The following is an 18460-nucleotide window of genomic DNA, read 5'->3' on the forward strand; positions in this document are numbered from 1 at the left end:
AATCACACTGGATCCTGAGGGTGGCTTAGCACATGGGATTCAGACATGTGCTAAGTTTTGAGTTTTCTGCCTGATCACAGAGCCCACCAAGGTGATTCCTTATATTGAGGTGTTTGTTGCAGTTTGGCTCCCACTGAACTGAGGTGGAGAGCAGTCAGTGGATTAGAATGAGAATCAGAGACTCTTGGTATTACTATTTTCTGTGTTTTTTGTGACAGCCTGGCTGAGGAAATGCAGCTGCCACTTTTGTAGTGGCATTTGTGTTCATTTAATCCCTTCTTTCAGGAGGAACAGTGAATGCTACCTGCTAACTGCACTGAAGGCTCAGTTCCCCTTGTAGCTCATCAATTAAAGAGAAAATGGACATTTATCTCTAAGTATTGACACTGAAGCTTTCTTTTTCTTTGTCCACCTCTTGATCTCTGTGTTATGTATACCATTCAGCAGCTTTTTGGTGCCTTGATGCTACAAAATTTAGCTGTCTTTGAGAACCAGGGGGAGTGAAGTGGATGACAGATTTTTGTGATCAAGGTGCAGGTGCTTGGAGACACCCCCTTTTCTCTGTGCTGTTCAGACCTGTTTGTAGAACATCTGGAGCAAGGTGTGAGGACCACTAACTTTGAGAAGGAGCTGCAGAGAGGTGGGAGACAGGAGGTTCGATTGCCTGCCAGGTATGAAGAGCACAGCCCTTTTCTGAAAGTAAAGGTTAACTTTGCCAGCTATATCTTTTAATAAGTATTTTTACAGTGGCAGTGTAAAGATTTTGATGTGGTTGTTACAGCTTAATTTCCCATTAAGGGTATTCTATACTCCATTAATCCATAACAATGTTCTTGAGAAATTTTACAGTATCTCTGCAAAATCTATTTACTGGGGGTGCATTTTGTGGAAGAAGGTTCTGTTCACTAAGTCAAAGCTGCTGAAAGCCACTTACTGACCCTGAGTCCTAGGATGCAAATGTAGGGCTTTGGAACTTATTGTGTGCATGAAAGTTGATCATGCCATGATCTTCAGGTTCTGCCCTGCCTCACAAATGCTTTCCCTTGTTTTCTGATTCTTCTTACTCTTTCCAGTCTGTTCCAAATGTTTGTGTTGCTGGTGCTGATTTGCTCTCAGGTAGAGCTGTCACCCTTTGATGAGGGGAGCAGAATGGAGAGCACCTGTGGAAGGCTGTGGCATTGATGTCTCACAACTGGTTTGTAGCCCTGTGGAGAGCAGTGGAAAATGAACCAGGAGCTGAGGAGCCTTACATTCTCTCATTTATCTCTCTGATCACAGCCAGTAATTAACACCAATCTTTATATAAATCATTCTCTAGTCCTGCTGCAAGCACTCTATTAATGTACAATTTGGACTGAAAATTTAAATGCAGAAAGGTCACACAATGTTTTGTTAAGATTCCTCTGTCACGTGAAGCCTGCAGCATCCAGTGCTATCTATTTGCAGGCTTCTTTCTCATGGAAAGAGATGGTTCTGAAAAATAGAATATCTTTTTAAAATTTATGTACAAGTGTTTGTTAGATGGTGTCTTGTATGATAGAACTTACTACATTGTAAATGTGTTTTAATTTTATGAAGCTCGGGAAAATAAATTGATAAAGTCATCATTGAATTGTACCCTGCTTGGAGATCAGTATAGCCAGTGCACTTTCCTTTCCTTTTGAGGTTTTTTTCTCACATTTTCAAGGAAGAGAGAAATAATTTCTTCCTGAGCAGTAAGCAGTGATTAAATGTGTGAATATTGTCTTTTGATACTAGCAGTACAGTGAGCCCTGCTACTGGTGGAGGTAAGGAGGTCTGGTAGGGCCTCTTCTTTTAAGCTTGGTCATAGTGCTAGTATTCTGGAAATCAGGCTGAGGTGTGAAAGAGAGTTTGTTTCTGTTTCAGACTAACTTCCATGGATAATTTGTATAGTTGTGAGCAGGGATGTACCTTTGTCAAGGGAGAGAAGCATCAATGGACCCCTGGTCCTATTGTTCATTCCTTGGTTTGCTTGGGAAGCTGCTTTAGCAATTGCTTCTGGAGAAACAAAGTCCTTCAGCAGTTGCTTAAATTAAAATAATGCAGCAAATTAATTAAAAATGCAGTAAAATGATACCAAAAGATAAATTCAGCATGGTTTTTATTAGCTCAATGGAAGGATTGATCATAATAGCAAAGCCCTGTAATTAAAAGCACTAGCAGGTAAGTCGGGTTAGGGATGGATTTTTCTCAACTTCAAGATGTTAAAATACCTGCAGGTGTGAAGCTTAGTGTGAAAATAAATGTGTTAGAAGACAAACACCACTTCAGGAAGGCTCTTTTTGTCTAGTCACTAATATTAAACTGTACAAATAGAGATACTGCAAGCACCCTGTTTGTAGACAAACTAAATTATAAACTTAGCATGATTTTACTACTCAGAGGCTACTTAGGGCTGACTGACCTGCACCATCTCTCAAAGAGAAAATATTCCTTACCTTTACTAGTTCTTGCTGATGAGTGCTTCCTCTGGAATCTTCCCCCTTTCTTTTTCTTTTTGGGTCCCCTGCAAGCTGAAAGTCCTAACTTGGAATGTGTAACTCATTTTCCATGGTATTCAAAAGCCTGTTACAAAGCCTGCAGAAGTCATTGCTCTTACACTGCAGTGTTCTGCCACATCATGTGTGGGGATTCTTCTTCCATATGCTGAGTAATGCTGGGAGGTCAGGAGAGCAGTTTTAATTGAATTTATTTATTATTTACTTTCAGTGGGGGATGGAGGAGGAGCTTTGGAGGACAGCTAAGGTACCTGTTGCCTCGCAGAGGGCACTGCTTCAGTTGTCTTTGGCACCTGTACCCTACTGAAACTGGCATTGTATCTTCTGAGTGGGCACCATGTCAGACCAGCAGATGGGCTGCAGCAGAATCTTGCCAGAAAACAGTTTGTGCATCAAGTTTTAAATATTAGAGGCCTGGGCTCCCATCTGAGAGTGCTGTAAGAGCAGGCCATGCAAAGCTTTTCTGCCTGGGGTTAAAGGATGTGTCATCCCTATTCCAGCTTGAAGTAATTAACTTTGAAAGTCAAACAATTGGCTTCCATTAATGTGGCATACAAAACCTCTGGTGAGTCAAGATTAAGGTTTCACAGAAACACAAGTAAGAAATGTTGTGAAATTTCTTTACCAGTACTGTAAAACAGTAGAGCAGTTGAACACTATTTTGTCCCAAAATGAGTTTAGTTTGGTCTTGCAGAAGATGGATCTTGTGGAGGGTTATGTATCTGTAATCTGTATAAAACCCCTCTACATTCTTAAAGCCACCTGTAATAAGAATCTTGAATAAAACCTGGTCAGAAATGCTGCTCAGCAAAGAGGGTGTCCAGTCTGTCTGCTGCATCTATAAAGAAACAGAGAGGCTGATCTTCCTTAGGCTGCAATGAAAGTAGGGTGCAAACTCCCTTCAAACATGGAATGTTTCAGTTTTTGGGAAATACTGCATATTGCAGTGTCAGGGAGGGGGAGGCAATGTGCTTTGTTTGCCTTTAAACGTTTGCCTTAGCACCTTCCCTATGTAGGAGGGAGATGAATTTGTGTTTAATAGCAAATGCTGCTTTTTATTTACTTGTGTTCGTTTTGTTTTTAGGAATTCTATTGCTGCAGCTTGGGTCCTTTTTTATTGTTAGAAGCTCTGAGCAGCACTCCTTCCCTGCTTTTACCCATTGAATTAAACAGCTCTTGGCTTGACTTGAACAGGGTCAGAACTTCTCCAGCTTTTTTATAGGTAGCCTGTAACTTCAAAAATGTGATATTTTTGAGATTAGTTTTGATTGCTGCAAAAACGAAGCTGATGTATCACTCCTCAGGATTAGCTAATGACAAAGCAAAAATAAAATAGTAGCAACTAAAGAACTTCTGAAAATACTTTTATTTGTGTTTCCCAAACAAATATATCCTCAAAATAATCCAGCAGTGGCAAAGACACCAGCTGTGGACAGGAGCAGGGCTGTTTCTCCAAACTGCCAAATCAGTGCTGTTTTCTTTTCCACTGTGTAAACTTTGTCAACAAAAGTGGTTCTGTGAGAGCCATTGAAAATATTTCACCATATTCCAAATGTGACTGCCACAAATTAACTGCTAAAACTACAACAAGCACGTTTGAACTGGCAGAGGGAATTGGCACGTTCCTCTGAGTCAGGCTGCAATTGTGCTGTGTGGTTGTAGGAAACGGCAGTTCAGCCACAAACACCCTTTTGTTACCGTAGCTTGTTAACATTTAGAGAGTGCCATTAATTAAGAGTGTGGTACTCGGCAACAAAAAGGATGAAATTCATGGTTGAAGTGGATGATAAGACTGTGCTGTGCTGGGTGCAACCAGGGAATCCTGGACGTGGGTTAACTCCAGGTGAGATTTTTGTGCAGGCAGAGCAGTTGGAAATCATGGCTAGGATGTGAATCTTGCTGCACTGCTTTATTTCAGAGGGCATTTTAAAGCTGTGTGCCCCACACTGGTGTGCTAGCTGTGACTGTGGGTTGAAGGGGAGGAAGGGAAGGCAGAGCTGTGCCCTTTGCCCTCTGCAAATGTTTTGTGAGACTCCTCTTGGCATGAGGTGAAAGCAGCCACAGCTCCTTCACAACTACATCCTGCACCAGTGCTCCCAGTCATGCGGACAATGGTTTGTGCTGTGTGCCTGCATCAACACCCCTGTCCCAAGTGTCAGGGGTTGTGCATCTCTAGTTGACAAAAGCAGCATAAGCTGGGAACTTGTGCACTTGTTATGCTATTTTAAGGCTTTCTTGCAAACATAATCTCACCATATAGTGCTCCTGGTACCCTCTGTGAGTACTTATCTGCCATCAGAGACCTCCTGCCTATCAGCACTGCTCTCCTGCAGAGTCTCTGCTCACTGTCCTGCAGTCTAGCATTTAACTGATTGTAATATTATAAATAGCCATGTGCTACCACACAGAACGAGGCTAGCACATGGCTAATTACGAGTGTACAGTAATTAACTATGAGCTAAACTCGCAGGAGAGTATGTGGTGGTGGTCTATGAGGTATGTAATCAGACTGTTTGTTAAACCTTGGGAGCCTTTCCAGTCTGTTAAATAACTATACATAGTAATGAGACAATTTTTAAAAAACCATTTATGTTTATTTGTGGACAAAAAAATAGTCTGTCTTTTTTCTGAGCTGCAACTGGAGTATTGCTGGTTGGCATCTGAATGGGTAAAGTGGTGGAGCAAAAGGTGCACATGCAACTTCTGCTCATCTGTGGGGATGAGACTGATTGTCCCAGCATTGTCTGTGTAAGAAGTTTAGTGTTATTCGTGGGGACTGTTGTGCCTTGCTCCATGTATGTGCAGTAAAAATAATACCTTTTCTCCTTTTGTACACTTGAATGGGACTCATTATGTGGGGCACCTGTTTCAGTATCGTGTTGAGCTTTGACTTTTCTAAGCCTTTTCACTTTGTAACCATTGCTGGTTGTTTTTGGGCTTATTTTCCTTCAGGATGTGTGACTTCCAGTGTGACTCCAAAAGCATCCAAGCCAGCACAGTGGAAGAACCACGGGGGTGAAGCCCTTTTGCTGGGCGGCCGCCTGTTAATTGCTCCTCTTCATTAGCCTGACAGCTGTTACTCTGTTCCAGATTACCATGAATGAGGCCTCTCTTTATAAAATGTCAAGAAGTCTACAGGGAAGTTAGATCAGCCTCTTTCAAATACATTTAAATTTGATACTTGCTACACCTATCAAACCTCTGTTGAGTAACTTGGTATTGAACTACATTTTCTTATCAAGAGGTTCTTTTCTGACCTGTGCCAGGGAAGGGAGCACATCAAATTCTGTTTGGGTAAAGTGATGTTGTTGAATGCAGTGAAAGCATATGGGATGTGCTTCTTTTACTAATGTCTTCTATTAATACATATTCTATATATGGCAGAGAAAAATGAAAGATAGAAATGCCTGTGCCTTAATTCCCACTTCAGTACAAAAATATGGTAAGAACAAAGTGTACCAAAACTTCTCTTCTAGTAGGTTTAATGTGTGTTCTGGATGTGACTGTTACTTGTGTGAGTCTGTGGATAGTTCACACCTTCCAGGTCTACTGTTTTAATATTTTAATTTTATTTTAATGTGTTATTAGCACAGCGGCATTCACATGGGGAAGTGTCAGTGGGGAGCCTGTGGGTATTTGGGGTGTGTACCCTGCCAGATTCAGTCAAGATGCTGAATAGAATTGAAGGAAGATGGCAGCTGAAGGAGGCTGTTCATTGTAGAAGTATTTTTATGCCCTGACCATCAAAAAAAGTAAGCTTGGATGGTTTGATTAGATCCAAGTTTACTTGATTTTTATTATGCGGATAAAAGGGGTCTATTTTTGTGTGTGCTCATGGTTGAAGTGTTTCACACCTGGACTGTTGTTGGTATTTGATCATTATCAGAAGTTTGAAAGGGACACTTATTTCCTAGGAATTGTATTCTTTTTACCTTTTTTCAGTGATGATTCTAAAAGATGATTTAGTCTCATTAAATTTTAATCCCAGTGTAGCTCTATGTAGCTTCAGTAGTATCAGAGAGAGCTGATAGTTCTCTCAGGGTCAGAAGAAAATAGGATTGCATTGTCTGTGCACAGAGGTTCTGTCTCCTGGGCTGTAATTGGCACATGTGGTCAATTATTGTTTTGAAATCTCTACTTGCACTGAGAGGCACAATCCCTCAGCTCCCCTTTAGGCAGGTGGTGGCTGTGCTATCCCCAACTTAGGCCAGTGTCTAAATAATGCCAGAATAGAAATCAAGGTTCTAGGGCCAAATTAATTTGTGACAGAGGAAAGCAGACAATCCTGTCTAGAGGCATAATGTAGGTCAGAACTTCTAAGTGGTGTCTTTGTCACGACAGCAGATTGACAGCAACCAAATACAGTGGTTTTCCAATTGGCTGGAATGACTTAAACAGGGTCTGTCCTAATGGAATGGCTCATTGTGGTGCCAACTGCACTGAGGACATCCTGCTTACTCCTTAATTAACATCCAGGGGAGACTTCTGAAAACAGGGCTTCAAATTGCTTCTCTACTTGTTGATTAAAACTTCTCTCTGTGTGTTGGTTTTGTTTTATATTTCTTTGAACTTGCCAAAGCTCTGACCTTTAAAAGCAGGAATTCAGACTATCTTTTGGTGTGTATTTTTGGTTGCCTGACTCAGTGTTAGCACAGTCTTTATTTGCAATTACGTTTTGTTGCATACAGCTTGATCTCCATCTCTTTTTTCCTTTACAGCATCCCCTCAAACTCAGGTTCCTGTGGAAGATGATGCAGTGCATGTCATTAAAGTGGTAATGTGTAGATCTCATTTAAAATTATTAACTTGCATGCAGTTCTTTCTCTTAATTATCTGTCCTTAGTTTCAGCATTGGGTCTTTATTGCATGCTTGTTGCTTTTGGTGCTTTGGGTTTTTTATATCCTTTCCCTGCTTGGGGATATATTTGGTATTTCCATGACACACAGTATTTCCTTGACTTGATTTTTTTCCTTGATTACAACCCCTCCACAGTTTAGTAAGGAAAATTAGACTATGATCTCAAACACACCTGATCTCCAATATTTATGAAAGTAGTGTCCTAAATAATATCTGAAAGAATCTGTGTTGGTTATGAAAATGCATTGCCAAACAACTTTTCTTTTTAGCTACTTAAATTTCAGGTGACATGGAATCTGGGAGATAAAAGGGGTTTTGTTCTCTTGGTATTTCTTATATGCTTTTCTTAAGAAACTGTTGTCTTTCTAATGCCTTTTATCATACCAACTTTATTTGTTTCTCAACAGGAATATCTTGAAAATGGCCCCTTGTTTTCTGAGCTGAAGTTTTACCAGAGGGCTGCCAAACAAGAGCACAGTAAGTAATGTCTCAGCTCTGACTCGGGCAGGTGTAAGGACAGCTCTGGGTTTAACTACTTTTGTTAAGAGCTATTGCTTTAGAGCTCAAAAGCCAGTTCAATTCATATACCCTGAACCAGTGCCACTTGGTGCTGTGGTAGTTCTGGATTGCTGTAGGTTTTGTTATTTGCTGTAGGTTTTGTTATTTGGGTGTTGCCCTTGTCCTTTTGGTCAGAAAGGAGAACAGAAGCCAGCCAGCCAGGAAAGGGACACATTTATTATGTGCACACCAAGGGATGGACTCCAGAGACAGGACAGCCCTAGGACAGAGAAAACACTCCAAACCTGGAGCTCTCAGCTGCCTTTAACCCAATGTTATGTTCTTTTTATTATTACAGTAAGAAAATGGATGAATCTCAAAAAAATAAGATGTTTAGGAATTCCAGTGTTTTGGGGATCAGGCCTGGCTGAGTACAATGGAAAAAGGTAATGAGATAAATGGTAATTAAGCCTCAGTTTGACTGATGACCCATTTTCAAAAATGGAGATTTAGTCCTTTCAATCTGACACAAACTTGCGGTCATGTCTTAAATGATTCCTCCCTTTTTGTATTTCCTGACAGCTACAGGTTCATGGTCATGGAGAGACTGGGGCAAGACCTTCAAAGAATCTTTGAAGATTGTGGAAGCAGGTTTAAGAAGGAGATTGTTCTGCAGCTTGGGGCACGGATGGTATGCACAGAGAGAGAGGAAATGGCTGTGTCTCAGATTTGCTGAGTTCAACTAGAGAATCCTCTTGCTAATACAGCTCCTTTAGGTGGCTGCTGAGTTCAGAATTAAATGTGTAAATGCCATGTATTTTCTTAGTTCTCTGGGTTTTTTTAGGAAAAAGAAAGTGTTCAGTGGAAAATCAGGACTCCCCTACAGACTGAAATTTGGTCAAACCAGTTTTTTCTCCCTAATAGGTTAAAACACAGACCAACCACTTCAACCTGTGTGTCTAGACTGAGATGTGTAAGCCTATTCTCATGTTTCAACATGTATTGATTTTTTTTCAGTGTCTGAAGGGTATTGTATTAGACATCCATATTTGTCAAAGTTCACAATTGCATGCCTGAATGCCAAATTTTCAGTGTGTTTGCTGAACACACCAATCACACAGGCCAGGATTTGGCCAGTCTGCAAAGACCAGTTTTGTTCTCAAATGGTGTCACTGGCACATTCCAACAGAAAGTTAGGGATGTGCTCCTTTGTAACATGATTTGTGTTGTGAAATACTGTGAAGTGCTGCTATTGCTAAGCAGAGGTGGATAGAAAATAGAGTAGAGGCAAGGTCTTAAGTTAGAGAAGAGGAACTCAGACTGGATGCATTCAAAGCATCCCTTTAACCTAAATGATAATATTTTTTTAAAAAATTGAAGGGCTTTCATAGTCACATAATTGAAAAACTTCTAACACTGTTTGTGTTCTCCAAAAGTCAGGATTAGCTTGTCCTTTGTATGAGTTGCCAAGTGCAAATGTGTTTTTTAATAAGAATTAGAGCTATTGTGCCTCAGTAAGAAGCTGGAGGTGTTGATGCAAGGGGCTGTGACATCAGATGCTGGTCATGTAATCACTGGCAGGATCAAATGCATGCCAGACCTTTAGAAATGATGGAATAGGATCTTTGTAAGAGCTTGGTGTTCTCAGCATCTCCTCTGGTGTTTGTGAAGTACTGGAATTTGGCAGCTCAGGCTGTGTTGCCCTTGGTTCCCCTGTCTGAGAAGTATTTGGGGGCAGAGTGGAGAAGATGATGATGTTCTCTCCTCTGTTCTAAACTCTTTCCTAGTTGGATACTTTGGAGTACATACATGAAAATGAGTATGTCCATGGGGACATTAAAGCAGCGAATCTTCTTCTGGGCTACAGCAATCCACACGAGGTGAGCATGTTTACTTATCTACACTTCTACTCTACTGTGTTCATAACCATTGAAAATTTCTAAGTTTTGCAAATGTTTTGCTCTCACAATTCACATATTAAAAGGAGTTTATGCATGAACATTCACATCCCCTCACAACAGATCTGAGAGTGGCTCTGTGGAGTCTGAGGGCTGAGAAAGAAGCAGGACAAAGCTCTGCTTTGTTCCCTCTCTGTTTTGCTGACTGGGATACTGCTGTGGATGAGTAAACTAATGAAGAGGATAAATTGTGGGACCTGATTGCTGCTCTAGGTTATACCAGTTGAAGGATTGAATGTGGCCCATTGTACTTTCATTCTGGGAACTTCTAGATTTCTAATACTGCTATGAATTGTTTCTGTGCCCTAACTCTCCTGTCCTGCTCATTGTAGTGGATAGAACACATAAGTAGGATTAAAGTTGCTGCTCTCTAGCACTCTGAAGCCAGCCTTGAAATGGAAGACTTTGGGTGAAATGTTTTAAAACAAATCTTTTGGTCCTGTCGTATTCCACGTGCTCTTATGATGTCTTTTTTTCCTTCAGGTAATAAAATCTTAAGTATGCTTTTTTAATTGGAAAAAATAATTTAGGAAAGAAAGGACATCTCCAACTTCACTTAAATATAATTAGCTGTAAGCAATTCTTCTTTCAATTTTGGTTTCTCTGCTGTCATAAAGAACCAAATCTTGCAAAGCAGCTCACTGCCATTGGAGGTGAACCATCGAGTATATCTGCTCTTTTAAAAAGCTTCAAGTTAAATGGCTGAGTCAAATTTAACTTGTCAGCTTTCTGAAAGACATCATTTGAAACACAGCATGGCTGTTTAAGACAACCCTGGGTTTATACAGTGGGAGCAGCCAGTGCATAATCACAGTTTATGGTGTTCTGCTGAATCCAGAGGAGGAGGCTCTTTAGAGCCAAATTGATCTGCAACCATTAGCATAACTCAAATGACTTTTCTTTTGTCTTGGCTATTGTGTATTTTTATGACAGCAAGAAATGCTGCTGTTTTTCAAATTGCAATCACTTTGGAAGTGTCCACTTACAGTAATCATAAAATGTTAAAACTTGGAGCTGGCTTGGAATTGGGCAGATTGCTGGGTGGTTTTCTGATTTGTTTCATGTGTTATTTGTATAAAGATTGTGCTGTACTTGTAGTTTGCTTTAATGATAGTAAATTCATTGACAGGTTAAAAATGAAGTACTTGTGAGTTGCTGGACAGAGGTTTTAGCATTTTTTTTCTAGGGTTTATTAAAGAAAAGAAATCAGTAGATGCTCCAGTTTGAGTAGCTCCTAACTCAACATGTACAAGTGTACATCCCTGCTGGGAGGTTTGCTGTAGAATTTTGTTTCACCAAAATTTTTCTTCCACTGAAATTATTCTATAAAACATTTTAAAAAGTTCCCATTATAATTCAGAAGTGCTAATGGGGAGAATTTCTAATATTTGCTTGCATTTCTATGGTATGGATTAAATTTTCATTCCTGTATGTGTGAAGTGTTTGTGCCACCTTTCTCTCTCTGCCAACACAGTGAATAACTCGATTGCCTGGGTCTTGGTTGGATTTTTAAAACTTTTTTAAAGGTAAAATGATCAACCAAATCTCATAAACAGGGAGTGAGAGCATCTAGCCTGTGGCAAACTCAAACTCAGGAATACAAGCCCAGGGGCTTCTGTAGCTCCAGTGGAAGCTGGCATAATAAAACTGCCTGACCTAACGATTTCTGTTATGAGGTTTTTCAAAAATTTAATGCCAGTGGGTCTCTTTAGGGTCTAGGATTTTGAGAGAAAATATATTGTAAGTGTTCTAGAATTAAAGAAACTTGTTTTTAAAATAAACCAAAACCTCATAGCTTAAAAACAATATTTATCTCTATTCAAAATATATTTCCATATTCTGTTTTGGTAAAGAGAGATAAATCTCTGTTCAAAAAAACAGGTGTACCTTTATACTCAACTTTACCTTTTCTTGCAACTGCAGAAAGTCAGTGACAAATTTGCATCTAAGAACACACATCAGCAATCACTAAATGACAGAAAAAAATGCAATTTTCCTGTGTTAGACTTCCTGCTGCTGGTCTCTCTCTCTTCTGTAAATTAACCTGGTGAATTTACACCACAGCCAATAAATAAGAGTCCCCTTTCTCAAAGGGCATGTGAAATCCATACTGCTGTCCCCTACTTTCTGTGGCACGGCAGAGAAACAAACAAAACAAAGGTGCTGTCACTGTGTGACCTCCAAATGATGGTGGGAAATGGGGAGAGGCTCCCAATCGAGTGACCTCCAGGAGCTGCAGATGTGCTCAGCAGGAGGCAGCGAGGCCATTCCCTGAGTTACAGGTCACAGGATCAATTCTGCAGTCAATGGTTCTGAGCACGGGCCTGCACAGGGACTGCCAAAGCAGCACTGATGGACTGAGGGGAGTGCACAGCCCATGAATCTCACAGAGGCCTCAAAGGAAACTTGAAGTCATCAGACCTATAAATTACAGGTGAAGCTCAGTCTCAGGGCTGTGGAGAGTTAAAGATAATTTGTTGCGTGGTCCTAACTGCTTGTATGATAAAGCAGAACAAGCAGCATGGATAGAGACTCCGAAAGAAATTCAAATCCATTCATCTGATTTAAATGGAGATATTATTAAGAGGGGCAAGTGGTCACCAGACAAGAGCTTAAAATCTGCATTTGGAATGTATGAGGTTTGGGAGAGCACCTCTTGCAATCACCTTGTAGCATTTTTTCCCCATGGATTTTATGGGCAGACCTGTTGCAGACTCAAGTCTGTTTGGGTTTAAAAGCTGTGAATTTTAATTGCATGTGCACCTCAGTCCTGTTTTTAAGTGTTTCTTAGACCAAGACAGTTGGTCTAAGAAACTCTTATAGAACTCTGACTTGATTATCAGAGATAGGAGAATACAAAAATTGTTTCAGAAGATACAGAAATCATGCATTGATCTTTTGGGAAAAAGTTGCATGAAAGCAATTCTGACTTCAAGCTGTTTTTCATTGTGAGGTGAAGCATCCTGATTCCTGCTTTTTAGCCCATTGGGACAGACTTGCTAAAGTGCAAGTGAATTGAGAAAAATTCAGATCTCCTCTGTTCTCCTTCAGGGCAGAGATGCCCTGTTCCCCTTCCCCTCTCTCTGCTGGTAACCAAAATGGACCTCAGTCTGCCTTTACCCTTTTTGTGGTCCAGTGCCCAACTGAACCAGAAGCACTCTGGCCATTAGCAACCAATCTGCCTCTTATTAGTAGGTATCTACTTAATTATTTACGGGCATGACGTAAACCTAGGAATGGAAGCACACAGAGAAAATCACTGTACTTCATCCTTCCAGCAATAAATCTCCTGCTCTGTCCTTCAAGATAAAGGGAATACCATGAGAATCCAAAGGGCCAGGCTAGTAACTGCCCAGCTCAGTGCAGTTAAATATCATCATGGGTCCAAGTTGTAAGAATTGTGTGTGTTTAGCAGATATTTGGCACTTCAGACACCGAGCACTGTGAGGGAGTCATGCACAGAAGGGGCAGAGAATGGCTGAAACTGTGGCTGGCTGCTTGTGCTCACAAATAATTATTTGTGCCTGTGCTAACTCACTTGACCAAGATGGGTGTGTTTACGTGTGCATGAAATTCAAGGTGAAGACTTCAGAAATCTGGCTCATGGTTTGTAACAAAAATCTATTAATAACCGACCATGTTAAGCACTGCAGAGCCTGGTGCAAAGTGGGCTATGTAAAGAAGAGAAACCTGAACAAAAACAAGAGTTAAAGTAAGTGAATGGGGAGGAGTGTACAGTGTACCACAGCTAAACCCTGGGCTTATGGCCCTGCTACACCTTCATCATCCATGGTACCTTTTCTTATTCCAGTGTCCTGTTTGCCTTGATTGCTTTGCTCTGTTTTGTTCTTTTTTTTGTTCTTATTTGGGTTTTTTTCCCAAAAAAGCATGCAGATAAAAAATATTTATGGTATTGAAACACATACTAAAGCTCCCTTATTTTTTTTCAGTATTCTTTAATATTCATCTGCTTTTCCCCTTCCCTATGCCCTTAAAAATCCACAACAACTATGAACTCTAAATGAGCTACCTCTACCATGTTCTGAGCAAATTTGGAAGGGCATGCAGTATTACATTATCAAAAAGTGACAACTAGCTATAAAGAACTATATATCTTTTTAATGATGAAAGGGTTATAATGAGAATTGATGAAATGAAATTAATGGTAATTTAAAATAACACAGTCATTCTGATAATGGTTGTGGCAAGGTTGTAACAGTGCCTTGCTGGTTTTGTACAAGCTGAAGGGGATTGATTTTTGTTGGTGGCCAAGAGGCTTTGCCTTGAGAGGCTGCCATGTTTATGGAAAAAATCTGATGTGAAAATTATGGAAGTGATAAATGGCCCCTCTAGAAACAAGCTGAACTGGTACACTCATGGCCAACTTTTGAGGAGAACTGCTGTGATCAGATGTCAGGATCACCCTGCATGTGAGTGGCTTTAAGAAGCAGTTGCTTCTTTATTTCTAGGTCTCTCCATCTTCAGTCAGTGCAGGATAACTTGAAGTTCCTTCTCACTTCTAAGGGGGTTTTCAGTATAAATTGAAAACTGCTCTGCTGATATGGCTAATGAAGGTATTTTATGCAAATCCATTGGTTTAAAATGTGCTGCATTATGGAGCTGCCTTAAAAATAAAAAAGTACAAAGTTACTGTGATAGGATAAGATGGGGGGCAGTTTAAGTTTGAATAGCAAATACTTGAGGCTGCTTTCTGGGTGGCCTGTTGTTGGTACAGTTTGAAAGATCACTAAGGCTGGGCTGTCACATGGGAGTCTATCACATAAACAAGTAAGCCCAGCCCAAATCAGAGAGCTGCCAGAGGTGCTCTGGGTGTGTTTTCTTTCCTAACAGTTGAAATCTTACTTTAATGTAAGTCAGAGCCTTAATTTTTAAGGGTATTTTATCTTCCTGTCTGTCAGAAACCTGTAGGCAAGCAGAATCCAAAGCACACCTCTGAGTCTGGGAAGAATGCAGCTCCTAGGCTCCTCTCTCCTTCCCAGCCCACAAAGGATGCAGAAGACTCACAGAACTTGGTTTTTAGGGTAGTTTGAGTGAGTTCTCTGAGTGGGCTCAGGTAGGGCAGCACCAGAGCATCAGGAATGCACCACAGAACGGATGCAGGAGAAAATCAAATCAGTCAGCCCAACCAAGCTGATGCCCTGTCCCAGATTTTGTAGCCATCCATGCCTCTAGTCTTTAATCTTGTATCCCAGTTTGGCTGGGCTGTCAGGTGAGAAACATCATCAATAATCTTAAAAGCCACCTCCCTGCAGGAAGTGAGCGCTGCAGCCCGGCTTACACGCTCCAGATAAGCTCAGATCCTGCAGCAGAAACAGTAAAACCAAGAGACCAGCAATCCCAGGATTTGAAGCTGCCTGGAGCACAAACAGGAATCAGTAGTTCAACAGAATGTGCTACAAAGTAATGCATTAAGTTTTCTTGAGGCTTTTTTGTTTGTTTGTTTTTGCCTTTACCAGGACTGACGTAATTAAATTGCGAGTGAGTGCCAGGAAAGTTTGTTTTGGACTTTTTTAGGATAAACTGTTTTACAGCTAAAGAGGAAACGAAACTAACGTTCAAATAAGATGTTTTTCTTTATCGTATAAGATTTAGTAGAAGTGATCTGTATGCCTTCAGATGATTTTCAGTTTTTGCCCCAAAAATCCGTGGATGGAATGGTGATTGTGGCACTATTGCAGTATACATAATTTGAGCCCAATTTTTTTTCTCTTACATTGATTTAACTCTGTGTATTTGCTTCAGAGCAACTGAGAGACCACAGTTTGGTTCTGTGTCTCTTTAAAATGCATTCTAAATCCAGGAGTGGTTTACTGGGATGGCTTTCTGGGTTGGGGAGGGCTGGTGTGCTTTGCTTTGTTTTAGCCCACACTTTCAATAGTTTATGTGGGAAGTTAGTGACAGTGGCATTCCAAGGGGTTGGATTAAAGGTGGGCCAGTGCCCAGCAGCCCACAGGCCCCATGTCCAGTCCAGATGAGGAAGCTGCTGCCTCTTCCTCTGGCTTTGAAGCTGCACAGTAGAGTTGAATTGGAAGAGTCTCAGCTGCTGGAAAATCCAAATGGGGAAGTGAGTGTGCCTGCTTAAGTCTGGGGAGGAAGGGGTCCCATAAGCAACGTGAGGCTGCATAAAAGGCATATTGCAGTTTATGATGTCTGGATGCCCACCTGGAGAGCAGAGAGCTCAGGAACAAAATGAAATGACTGAAATCCTGCTCGACTCTGAAATAAGATAAGAGTATAGTAGTGGAAGGATTTAAATGGGGAGGGCAGCTGTTATAGCCCCCAGTTGTACATATTTTATCCTGAGGCACCATTTGGTTTAATAAAATTTAGATCTAAGGCTGTCCTTAACCTATCAGTTTCTTAAGACTTAATTATAAAGGTTATACTTTCAAAGGACAAAAGCATTATTCATTTGTCTGTTCATGTCTTCCAGGTTTATCTTGCAGATTATGGACTTTGCTACAGATATTGTCCCAATGGGAACCACAAACAGTATCAGGAAAATCCTAGGAAGGGCCATAATGGGACAATAGAGTTTACCAGCATAGATGCCCACAAGGGAGTAGGTAGGTTTCTTTTTTTTATTTCAGATGAGTGATTATAGAATGAGTAATCAGGCTGTGAGTGCTGCTGTACACAGGAGAAGCAGTGTTGGGGATTGCTCAGCCCCTCGTGTGGTGACCTCCTCGTGTGCCTGGGAATGCTTCCCCAGGGCTGGGGGAAGGGCAGCAGGAGGAGCCCTGAGAGGCTCTGCACACACAGCACTGGAGCAGCCCAGGACAGCCCTGAGAAGGGCTCAACATCAAACTTAATTGGTTTATGTTGGGAGCACTGGTCTGTGCTTGCTGTACCCGGCAGGATTTGCTAATGCTGCATTGTCAAGGAAAAGGGTTTGGAGTCTGCACTGTCCTTTAGGGAGAGCTGTGTCTGAGTGTCTCCATCTGTGTTATGGGAGGGTATTTCAAGATGACATTCCTTCTGCAAGGAGAAAAACCTTTTCTGAAGCCATAAAGTGTTAACTTTTTGAAATCTTTTTCCAGTAGCCTTTCATATATCTTACTTATTTAAACTCACTTTGATGGTATTGGAAACACATTTGCAGGTAAATTACATACATAGTCCTTTTATTGGATATTGATTGTACTGCCTTGCATTCCAAGGCAGACTTAATTCAACAATTCCCTAATTAGTTAAAGTCATAACCTATGTCTTGTATTCATTTACCATTAATTAAACCTTAGCTGTTTATTACGCTGCAGTCCAAATCCAATAGCAGACCCATAGAGCCATGGAAAAGGGACTGGGAGGTCAATATTGAAAATATATGGTGTAAAGTCCCACTGATGGCTGCATTGTTCACAATCAATATGGTCAATGCAACACAACTTTCTTAGTTGCTATGTCAGCAAGACAAAAAGTCAATTCTAATGTTATGCTAGTGAAAAAAATGGTGATTATTGAAAAACTTTGACTCTTGCTACAAAAGAGTGTTTTTGTTAACTTTTCTTTCCCCTTTCCCCTCCTTCACCCCAAGATCATCTCAAGCAGGAGGGGATGGTTTGGTGCTGCCAGCTCTGTGAGCATCAGTGTCACGAGTGATAACTGCAGAATTTGTGCTTGTTAATAGCTGCTGAACTGTTACCTTAAACTAATACTTTCTAACGAGTTTTAGTTGGCACAAACAACTGTATATTATTGCTTTTTCTATTAAAAGGACCATTGACCATGTAATGTAGAGGGTCTTGATAATTTGCTGGAGCTGTTAAAACCTGCAGTCGTTTAACTCTGGTCATTAGGAAAAATGAAATAAGACTGGCAAGTATTTCCTGCTAAGACAACTGCACCATTTCACCTGCTAGAAAATATTTTGTAGTGAGGAGAGCATCTGTTTTGGACTCTTCTGGCCTTCCCAAGCATGCAGGCTGTTTTCTGGAGACCTGACTCTGCCTGCTTTGCCTGGTGGTGTGAGTGGTGTGGCTGTGCACCGGTATTTGATGTGCAAGCTCTTTGAAGGGTAGGTGGAAGCTGGAATATTTGGGATTTGGCTGTTGGATAGTTATAGCAGCCAGTTTGGTAGTGTTTGTGGATGGGTATGTGATTACAGGACAGATAGTTCCTTCTATTTGAAAGTGCAGGGAAATTTTACAGACCTGTGTGACAAAAAGTGTGCAGAAGAAGTGTGAGGTAAGTTTTGCAGTCTGTCTTAGATGACCTCCTCAAAGAGTTAAAGTGATGAAATTGGTTGAAAGCAGAGGACTCCACAAAACAAAATGTCCAGAAAGATGGTTTGAGGGAGCTTACTCCTCCCCTCTTACACTTGAAAAGTGTTTCCTTGATAGCTGCAAACAGAAAATCCACAGATTTTTCTGGTGCTCCTGCTGGAAGAGACTGCAGAACATGATGTGGGATCTGGTATGTTGCAGAGCATCCAAACTCTTCACATGGAATGCCAGCTCTGACCTTGTGGTGGTGTCCTGCTTTTGGCTGGGACAGAGTTAATTTTCATGCCAGCAGCTGGTGCAGTGCTGTGGTTGGATTTAGGATGAGAATGACACTGATAGCACAGGGATGTTTTAGTTCTTGTGAGCAGTGCTTACCTTCAGTCA

The 18460-nt window shown here is 40.9% G+C and overlaps 1 protein-coding gene and 1 long non-coding RNA gene across 8 annotated transcripts in view; one reads left to right on the forward strand and one right to left on the reverse strand.

Moving 5' to 3' along the window:
- Nucleotides 1-18460, forward strand: part of VRK2 (VRK serine/threonine kinase 2) — a 38278-nt gene that overhangs the window by 3387 nt on the left and 16431 nt on the right. For all 6 annotated transcript variants that reach the window (XM_064415592.1, XM_064415593.1, XM_064415590.1 and 3 more), the window contains 6 exons: nucleotides 7238-7293; nucleotides 7785-7854; nucleotides 8234-8321; nucleotides 8458-8566; nucleotides 9663-9755; nucleotides 16288-16420. In XM_064415592.1, the coding sequence (XP_064271662.1) occupies nucleotides 7238-7293; nucleotides 7785-7854; nucleotides 8234-8321; nucleotides 8458-8566; nucleotides 9663-9755; nucleotides 16288-16420 (549 nt within the window). The remainder of the gene's footprint in view (nucleotides 1-7237; nucleotides 7294-7784; nucleotides 7855-8233; nucleotides 8322-8457; nucleotides 8567-9662; nucleotides 9756-16287; nucleotides 16421-18460) is intronic.
- On the reverse strand, nucleotides 1075-3026 carry LOC135297744 (uncharacterized). 2 transcript variants are annotated; one of them, XR_010359667.1, is made up of 3 exons: nucleotides 2771-3026; nucleotides 2460-2677; nucleotides 1075-1205 (listed from the first exon to the last, which is right to left on the reverse strand). It is a non-coding gene; the product is annotated as an uncharacterized LOC135297744 (long non-coding RNA). The 2 variants fall into 2 exon arrangements; XR_010359668.1 differs by lacking the exon at nucleotides 1075-1205 and adding an exon at nucleotides 1940-2047.

Source organism: Passer domesticus, chromosome 3, assembly GCF_036417665.1.
Source record: "Passer domesticus isolate bPasDom1 chromosome 3, bPasDom1.hap1, whole genome shotgun sequence".
Taxonomy (NCBI): Eukaryota; Metazoa; Chordata; class Aves; order Passeriformes; family Passeridae; genus Passer; species Passer domesticus.